This window comes from Urocampus carinirostris, chromosome 14 (genome assembly GCF_059441175.1).
Source record: "Urocampus carinirostris isolate Australia breed hairy pipefish chromosome 14, RoL_Ucar_1.0, whole genome shotgun sequence".
NCBI classification, from domain to species: domain Eukaryota; kingdom Metazoa; phylum Chordata; class Actinopteri; order Syngnathiformes; family Syngnathidae; genus Urocampus; species Urocampus carinirostris.
This window is the reverse complement of record NC_142362.1, coordinates 4167670-4177587: the sequence shown is the minus strand read 5'-3', so window position 1 is coordinate 4177587 and position 9918 is coordinate 4167670. Positions and strand designations below refer to the sequence as shown.

Sequence of the window (9918 nt, the reverse complement as noted above, 5' to 3'; positions counted from 1 at the left end):
ACTTCTTATACCGGAAAATAGTTTGTTTTACTCTTAAAGTGTGCGAAATATACTCCATTCAGCAAATGAGTCGTTTTTTTACCGCATCAAGTCTCGGCATTGCATTTCACTTTCCCGTTTACTCATTTCCGTGTTTTTTTCCAAAATAAAACTAAAAACGGAAGTTGAAATGATTTGTTAAAGTTAATGAAAACAATGTTTTGCTTGTGTAACAGGTGTAATATTAGCTTTCGTTTTGTTGAAATTCCTGCTGAAATATGTTTGTATAGTTTGTGTATAAGCAGGGTTGGGTAGGGTTACTTTTACTTGATTACTTTCAATGACTTTTGGATGACTCCAATACCAAATATACTAATAAAAGACAAAAGAAACTAAATGTGAATCAAATGACTAAATTCTGTGCAGGCTTGGAGAATAACGGAACACATGGAACGGCAAAAATGATGTTGGCAAGCTGTTTGGATTTATTTTCATTTTGTTTCTGTCGCATTTTATGTTCGTTTTGCCGGAGATCAAAGAGATCAAAGCCAGGAGGGAAAGCTTACCACGTGTTGTGAGTCATCATTTGATTCATATTTAGTTTCTTTCGTCTTTTATTAGCATATTAGGTATTGGAGTCATCCAAAAGTCATTGAAAGTAATCAAGTTAAAGTAACCCTACCCAACCCTGTGTATAATTGTCCTGCAATGAGGAGTCCAACAGTGCCACCTGCTGGTATGGGGTAAGGTTTAGTTTAGCCTCTGATTTTATGACCGGAAGGCAGATATTGTTAGCAGTCTCAGGCACGCTGCTAACGATGTTGAGAACCAGTGGAGGTGCTAACCACATGGTGTGTGTGTGTTGTGTTGCTCATTGCAGTCTCCAGCGCGCTGTTAGCTAATGTAACTGAAATAAAAGCCTCATCATCCAGTTCAGCCTGAATGTGGATCCTTGGTGGGACGGGTACACCACGGTTACATTTGTAACATATTAAAAACAATCAAACATAGCTGACAGCAATGTTCCCTGTAATTTTCCTGGGGTCTGAGCGTTCGCACAGTCAGTGAGCAGCGCCTGAAACAACAGTGAGCAACAGCAATCCCAAGTGTGGCAACTAAGTCATTATCAAACATGTCCAAAACTTGACATCAAGTTACATTTTGCGGAGTTACAACAATTCTTTCACAAGATATCCATTTCTTTTTATTTCCTGATATATTTTGTCACATAATATTAACATTTTTGGGGGCTTATTGAGTCGGTTGCACGATACAGAACTGTATTTAATCACATTTTTTTAGTGGAAGTACAATGTTGGCAACAAGATTCACTTGATACCATTGGAAACTATTTGAATGCAACACAGACTTTTTCTTCTTTTACCCTGTTTTTTTTCTTTTTTTAAAATCCCTTTTAAAAAAAATCTAATTGTGTTTATTTTTTCCTAGCTGTTACTTTGTTCTTTTTGTTCTCTATTTATTTTTTTTCCTTTGTTTCTTTCTTTTCTTTTTTTCTGGCTTTTTTTCAGAAATGTTCCTTCTTTTTTCTCTTTTTTCTCAGCTTTTCACTACTGTTTCTTTTTTGTTCTATTCCCCTTCCTTTAAGTCATTTTGTGCATAATTGTACATAATATTTGGTAATATACAGGGTTGGGTAGGGTTACTTTAAATTGATTACTTTCAATGACTTTTGGATGACTCCAATACCAAATATGCTAATAAAAGACAAAAGAAACTAAATATGAATAAAATGATCACTCACAACACGTGGTAAGATTTCTCTCCTGGCTTTGATCTCTTTGATCTCCGGCAAAACCAGTGTTGGGTAGGGTTACTTTAACTGGATTACTTTCAATGACTTTTGGATGACTCCAATACCAAATATGCTACTAAAAGAAAAAAGAAACTAAATAGGAATAAAATGATAACTCACAACACGTGGTAAGCTTTCTCTCCTGGCTTTGATCTCTTTGATCTCCGGCAAAACGAACATAAAATGCGACAGAAACAAAATGAAAATAAATCCAAACAAACATCATTTTTGCCGTTCCGTGTGTTCCGTTACTCCCCAAGCCTGCACAAAATTGAGTTATTTTATTCATGTTTAGTTTCTTTTGTCTTTTATTAGCGTATTTGGTATTGGAGTAATCCAAAAGTAATTGAAAGTAATCAAGTTAAAGTAACCCTATCCAACCCTGGGACTCATATAGGGATGAAAGAAGCAAAAACAACTTAAAGAGCCGTTTGGGACCCGAAAGAGCCGGTTCCTTTTAGTGAGCCGAGCCGAAGAAGCCGGTTCTCGAAAAATTCTAAAAACTCACACATGCAGTTTAGAGGGAACATTGCGCTGGCTAGATTTTCTTGTGCGCTGAGAATGTGCGGGCAGTGCGCGATGCTTTGAGGGAACACTGGTTGACAGCAAAGAAAATGAGGCAGCAATGTCAAAATGTCAGCAATTTGGCGTCCAATGGCCGTTATCTCGGAATTTTCCGGACTATCAAAACGGGATGAGATTACAAATTCCAAGATGACGAACACTGTTGGGAGAAGGTGCGGCCGTGCACAGGTCAGCCTCTCCCAAAGCAAAACATGAAGTCAGTTCACGTGTCATATTGTTTTATTTTCCGCAGTGGGGTCGGTACAACGGTGCAGAGTCCAAAATCTGTTGCTCGAATCGGGCGTTGACGAGAAGACGCAAAAAAGTTTGACTTCTTTTTGTCTTCATTCGTTTCTTTGTTGTTGTCTCTTTGTGGGACGATTTGATCTAGTCAGAGTCGCTGCTGCTGCTGCAGGAACTGCTAGAAGACTGGAGAGAAAAGGAGAACATGGATGGAGATTGAAAGAAGGGGACAATGCAAGAAGGGACATTGGCGAATCTTACCCCATGGCAGTCTTTTTCTTTTTTGTGGCATTTGCCGTGTTTATGGCCATGCTTGTGCTTGTGTTTTTTGTGACAGGTACCGCCATGTCCATGTCCATGATCGTGTCCATGACCATGTCCATGACCATGTCCATGATCGTGCCCATGTCCATGTCCATGATCATGTCCATGACCATGTCCATGATCATGTCCATGACCGTGTCCATGACCAGGTCCATGTCCATGACCAGGTCCATGATCATGTCCATGAACGTGTCCATGACCAGGTCCATGTCCCTGATGTCCATGTCCACCATGTCCTGAGGTCGGTCCAGAGCCAGGCGGACAGCAGGGCTGAGGAGGGCATCCACCCGGTGGGTACTGCCCCCCAGGAGGATACTGCGGGTACCCCCCTGGCTGGTTGGGGTAACCTTGGGGGTACTGGTTCCCTTTTGAGGAAAGATGAAAATGAGGACAAATTAGAAAGTTCTTCATTTACATTAATAAGAAAGGAGTGAACATTGTTTATAACGAGATAAGACGTGGCACTCAAGGATAAAATAAATAAAAATATATATAATTGTAATTCCCTGCTCTCGGGATTCCCGGAAAAGAACATCAGGATGAGTAACAACAATAGTTCAATGACATCAGCAGCAACACATTTCCAAAATAAGAGTCGATAAGTCATCAACGAATTTTAATTTGGTCACTGTTGCCATGGCGCCCAATACAAAAAATAAACAACGTTACTTTTATTCATAGGGCAGCACGGCGGCGCAGTGGTTAGCGCGTGTGCAGCACAGTTCTAAGGTCTTGGGAACCTCCTTTGTGGGTTCAAATCCAGCTACCGGACTTCCTGTGCGGAGTTTGTATGTTCTCCCCGTGCTTGCGTGGGTTTCCTCCGGGCACTCCGGTTTCCTACCACATTCCAAAAACATGCATTTCAGGTGAATTGGCCGGTCCAAATTGTCCCTAGGTGTGAATGAGCGAGCGAGTCGTCTGTCCCTGTGTGCCCTGCGATTAGCTGGCAACCAGTTCAGGGTGTCCCCTGCCCACTGCACGATGATTGCTGGGATGGGCTCCAGCACCCCCGCGACCCTACTGAGGATAAGCGGTGCAGATAATGAGATGAGATGAGACTTTTATTCATTTGTGATAAAATGTAAATTCAACAGAAACATAGAAAAACGGTTCTTATTTTAAGTAAAATATCTCAAAATAAGACATATTACACATAAAATGAGGTCCATTTTTTGCCATTGGGGTAAGGATCTTTTTTTTTCAAGTCCAAAAATCTCTGGAAAACAATAACCGAGGATTCTTTTAAATATTTGGAACAAAATGTCGTAAATATAGCACACCCTTTAAAATCTGCAATGCACTATTATTCTGATTTATTCTAATATTTTTGGGGGGAGTCCGTAGAGCAGGGAATTATAATTACGTTTTTCTATTAAGTCTTTTATGACATGTTTATCCTGGAGTGCCACATCTAAACTTGTCATAAACTATTTTTACTAAATTCTTATTAAAGACAATTACAATTCTAAAGAATAGAATATTGGATATTATTCTCATTATTATGATCCAAGCTACTGCAAAAAATATTGCAAAAAAGTTTTTCAGAGCGTCCATGCTGTTTACCTTGGTTGTTGCCGTACATCCTTCAGCGATTTCCTGTTATTTTGAAAAAAAAATCTCAATCATCAGAATGAATTTCAAAAGAGCAAAAAAGAGAAGAACTTACTTTGTACTGCTGAGTTTCAAATGTAGGTGTTGCCTTTCTTTGTTGCCCCTTTTAAGAGGAGCCACTCCTTCACTTTCCACTCCCACCTAACTTGTGTTTTCGTGTGATATAAACTGTGTTCTTTGAATGATTTAACACGTTTATTAGTTAACATACGGTGGCTTGCGAAACTATTTGGCCCCCTTAAACTTTGTGACTTTTTGCCACACTTCAGACTTCAAGCATCAAGATAGAAAAATGTAATTTCTTGTGAAGCATCAACAAGATAGATAGATAGATAGATAGATAGATAGATAGATAGATAGATAGATAGATAGATAGATACTTCATTCATCCCCGAAGGGAAATTCACATTCCCAGCAGCATCCCTTCGCTGAGAACAATACAATAATAAAGCAAAAAGAATACAATATACAAATACCCAGTGTGACGTGCAAATGCCCACTGTAGCGTGTTATATAGAATAACTAAATAGTGCTACACAGAATACATATTGCAATAAGATTCGGTAATGTGCAATGTAGGTGGTGTGGTTTACTGTGAGCTTTTACTCTGCCGGGTGGAGTTAAAGAGCCTCATGGCATGAGGAAGAAAAGATCTCTTCAGTCTGTCCGTAGTACAAGACAGTGACAGCAGTCTGTCACTGAAACTGCTCTTCGGTCTGGAGATAACGCTGTGTAGTGGATGTGATGGATTGTCCATGATTGACCGCAGCTTTTTCAGTGCTCGTCTCTCAGCTACTGTTGTTAGGCTGTCCGGCTCTTTGCCCACAACAGAGCTCGCTTTCCTAGCCAGTTTATTGAGACGAGAGGCATCCTTCTTCTTGACGCTGCCTCCCCAACACGCTGTCGCATAGAAGAGGGCGCTTGCCACAACTGTCTCATAGAATATTTTCAGGAGCTTTTTGCAGATTTTGAAGGAGGCCAGCCTTCTGAGGAAGTAAAGTCGGCTTTGCCCTTTCCTACATAGAGCTTCTGTGTTGGCAGTCCAGTCCAGTTTGTTGTCCAGCTGCACACACAGGTATTTGTAGGTCTGAACAAATTCCACACATTCTCCTTTATGGTTACAGGAACCGGGTGAGTTCTGGTTCTCCTGAAGTCCACCACCATCTCCCTGGTCTTGGTGGTGTTCAGGTGCAGGTGGTTTGCGTCGCTCCATCGGACAAAGTCCTGAATCAATAAGTGGGACACAATCGTGAAATGGAACACACTTTATTCGATATCTTAAACTTTTTTAATGAATAAAAAAGGAAAAAGTGGGTGTGCACAATGATTCAGCTCCATTGAGTTAATACTTTGTAGCACCACCTTTTGCTGCGATTACAGCTGCAAGTCGCTCGGGGTATGGTTCTATCAGTTTTGCACATTGAGAAAATGATATTTTTGCCCATTCCTCCTTGCAAAACAGCATGAGCTCAGCAAGGTTGGATGGAAAGCGTTTGTGAACAGAAGTTTTCGGTTCTTTCCACAGATTCTCAATTGGATTGAGGTCTGGACTTTGACTTGGCCATTCTGACACATTGATATGTTTTTTGGTGAACCATTCCATTGTAGCTTTTGCTTTATGTTTCGGATCATTGTCTTGTTGGAAGACAAATTTGCGTCCCAGTCTCCATCAGGTTTTCTTCCAGAATGGTCCTGTATTTGCCTCCATCCATCTTCCCATCAATTTTAACCATCTTCCCTGTCCCTGCTGGGTCCAAACCATGATGCTGCCACCACCATGTTTGACTGTGGGCATGGTGTGAGGGTGATGAGCTGTGCTGCTTTTACGCCACACATAACGTCTTGCATTGTTGCCAAAAAGTTACATTTTGGTCTCATCTGACCAGAGCACCTTCTTCCACATGTTTGGTGTGTCTCCCAAGTGGCTTGTGGCAAACTTTAAACAACGCTTTTTTTATGGATATCTTTAAGAAATGGCTTCCTTCTTGTCACTCTTCCTTAAAGGCCAGATTTGTGCAGTATACGACTGATTGTTGTCCTATGGAGAGATTCTCCCACCTCAGCTGTAAACCTCTGCAGTTCATCCAGAGTGATCATGGGCCTCTTGGTTGCATCTCTGATCAGTTTTCTCCTTGTATGAGCTGAAAGTTCTGTAGATTTTCAGTGGTCTGATACTCCTTCCATTTGAATATTATTGCTTGCACAGTGCTCCTTGGGATATTTAAAGCTTGGGAAATCTTTTTGTATGCAAATACAGCTTTAAACTTCTCCACAACAGTATCTCGGACCTGCCTGGTGTGTTCCTCGTTTTATATCTTTATGTTTGAAGTCTGAAATGAGGCAAAAGGTCACAAAGTTCAAGGGGACCAAATAGTTTCGCAAGCCACTGTATTTACTACTAAATTGATTGCATTGGCCTCAATTTAGGGAGATTTTAATATTGCTATTCTAGATGTGTTTGGTTGCCAAGCTCACATTCGTCTTTAAAGGGACAGTGTGTATTATATGGTGCCTCCACACCATTCATATAAAACAGAAAAGGTAAAATGCATTTCATTACTATTCAATACTAATGAAATAGAAAAATAATTCTTATATATAATTGAATTTGTTGAATTTGTTTTTGTACGAATTAAATATTTTAGTGAATTAAATAGATATGCACCAAAAATTTGAGAACAATTTACAAACAATTCAATAATTATGAAATAAAATCCATCTGCACTGCTCAACAGTTTAAGGACATTGTGTTGTTTCTACCTGTATACCATGCTACTACAACACTTTTTCACAAAATGGATCAGGCATTTCAACTAAAAAAACCTGTATTTTGCCAAAAACACCTTACAAGGGCTTCCTGTTTAATGGTGCTAATCTAGCACATGGTGCTAATTTCCTTGATTATCTGTCAACCCTTATTTGACTGGCATTCTAACTGACGGTTTCACTGACTTTGCAAGATGGTGGGACGTTCTAAAGTGACTGAAAACCTCTAGGCAGCAGGTTGTCCAAATGAAAACGAAAGGGATGGTCTTATAAGCCATAGCACGACACGGTGATGGTTCCAAATCTGTGATTTCAAGAATATTGAATCTTTACAGAAGTACAAACTCATTCAAGTTGCCCAAGTAGGCTGGTCGTCCACAGAGGACAAATTCAAGAGAGGGCAGGTCACTGCAGAGGATCATCACACTCATCTCATCAGTTGTACTGCTTATCCTCATTAGGGTCGCGGGGGGGCTGGAGCCCATCCCAGCCATCTCCGGGCAGTGGGCAGGGGACACGCTGAACTGGTTGCCAGCCAATCACAGGGCACACAGGGACAGACAACTCTCTCGCTCATTCGCACCTAGGGACAATTTGGACCGGCCAATTCACCTGAAATGCATGTTTTTGGAATGTGGGAGGAAACCGGAGTGCCCGGAGGAAACCCACGCAAGCACGGGGAGAACATACAAACTCCGCACAGGAAGTCTGGAGCTGGATTTGAACCCACGCAGGAGGTTCCCATAACATGAACTGCAGAGGATGTCAATGGGTAATTGTTTCCCAGGGTTGGGTAGGGTTACTTTAACTTGATTACTTTCAATGACGTTTGGATGACTCCAATACCAAATATGCTAATAAAAGACAAAAGAAACTAAATATGAATAAAATGACTAAATTTTGTGCAGGCTTGGGGAGTAACGGAACAGCAAAAATGATGTTTGGATTTATTTTCATTTTGTTTCAGTCGCATTTTATGTTCATTTTGCCGGAGATCAAAGCCAGGAGAGAAAGCTTACCACGTGTTGTGAGTCATCATTTTATTCCTTTTTAGTTTCCTTTGTCCTTTATTAGCATATTTGGTATTGGAGTCATCCAAAAGTCATTGAAAGTAATCCAGTTAAAGTAACCCTACCCAACCCTGTTGTTTCCACACTGCAGCAAGAATTGCTCTCCAGTTCAGTGCTTAACATGGTAAGCATCATCTCACCATTTAGACTGAAGGACCACACAGCAGTAACCAAACCTCTCATTAGCGAAATAACTCAAAAAGCTGGACTAAGCATTGCTAAGGAGCATGGTGTGTGGTCAGAGGAGACCAGGTCCAGAGTTCACTTCAGTGACAAAAGCATATTTAATTTGTTTGGGTCTGATGGAAAGCATCATGTTTGGCGAAACATTGGAGAAAGACTATACACAAAATGTGTTAAAAGTCAATGAAAGGTGGAGGAGCAAGTGTCATGGTTTGGGACATGCAGCCGAAGTTGGTCCTCTTATACAGCGGCACGGCCGAGTGAATGCAAATGTGTATCAGAACCTTCATCAATGCTCAATCAGCCTGCAGTCTTCATGCAGGATATTCTAGGTCACACAGCAAAATGGGCAAATCATTTCCTTGAAGGTGAAAAGGTTGAATTAATGACAAGGCCCGCCCAGAGTCCTGATCTGTAGAACCTCTGGAAAATCCTTGATGACAAAGTTATGGTCAAGAAACCCACTACAATCACCGAACTGTGGAGGAGGCTGGAAGAAGAATGGACCAAAATTACGGCAGAGTTGTGTGAGAAACTAGTGGTAGCCTGTGGCCGCAGATGTGCCGAAGTCATTCAAAGCAGAGGCCTGTACTGTCATGGTTGCCATGTCGCCCAATTGGCCCCGCCCATGTAGTGCCAGCTTTGGCTCGTTGACGGATTGGCTTTCCTTCTATTGAAGCTCAGTGCTCTCACTCACCGTTTGTCAGTCTGTTGACAAACCTATGCCCCGCAAGACGTGGGTTTTGACTCGGACCTGTTTCCTGTTGGTATTTCCTGTTTGGTATTGTTCCCGTTTGCTTTGTCCTGTTTTAAATCGGTTTCCAGTTTCGTTCCCGTCTAGTTTGTCCCGCTTAATTTCGATACCCTGTTTTGATATCAATCCGGTCAGTCTCGTCCTGTCCGGCATCGACCCCATCTGTCCTATATCTGCTCAGGCAATTGGTATCAATCTCGTCGACCTATGGCTCCCTGTCCTTCCACGCCAGACTGCTGCCTAACGTGCATGACTCCCCATTTCCCGTAAAATAAAAGGCTGGTTTGAGAAACGTCACGCATTTGGGTCCTGATCCTGCTCCGGTTCATGACATGTACACTTCTTACCAATTGCTGACTGTTGTAACCTACAAAAAAACATATTTCCATGCCTAAGTCATTGTTGTTCTTTAATTTTGATCGATGCATTTTCTGAAAAACATCTTGCCTTAAGTCTTTTTGTGAAATGAATATTTCTCTTTGTATTGCAGACATTCCAGAAAACAATTCCTGAAAGTTGCAAAGTTAAGCAGTGTGACGCATAATCCTTACAAAAATCACAAGACCCTTTACAAAGGTCTTCATTCAGAACTCCCTTGTGATGCTCACGCA

The 9918-nt window shown here is 41.2% G+C and overlaps 1 protein-coding gene across 1 annotated transcript; it reads right to left on the bottom strand.

Annotated features, from left to right (window-relative positions):
* Window positions 1–2578: 2578 nt before the first annotated feature.
* LOC148352481 (uncharacterized) lies at window positions 2579–9160 on the bottom strand. Its single transcript, XM_088353490.1, has 4 exons — window positions 9146–9160; window positions 4487–4519; window positions 2861–3288; window positions 2579–2785 (listed from the first exon to the last, which is right to left on the bottom strand). The coding sequence occupies exons 1-4, from the start codon at window positions 9158–9160 to the stop codon at window positions 2701–2703; spliced, it is 561 nt and encodes a 186-aa protein (XP_088209616.1). The 3' UTR covers window positions 2579–2700.
* Between the last annotated feature and the right edge of the window lie 758 nt (window positions 9161–9918).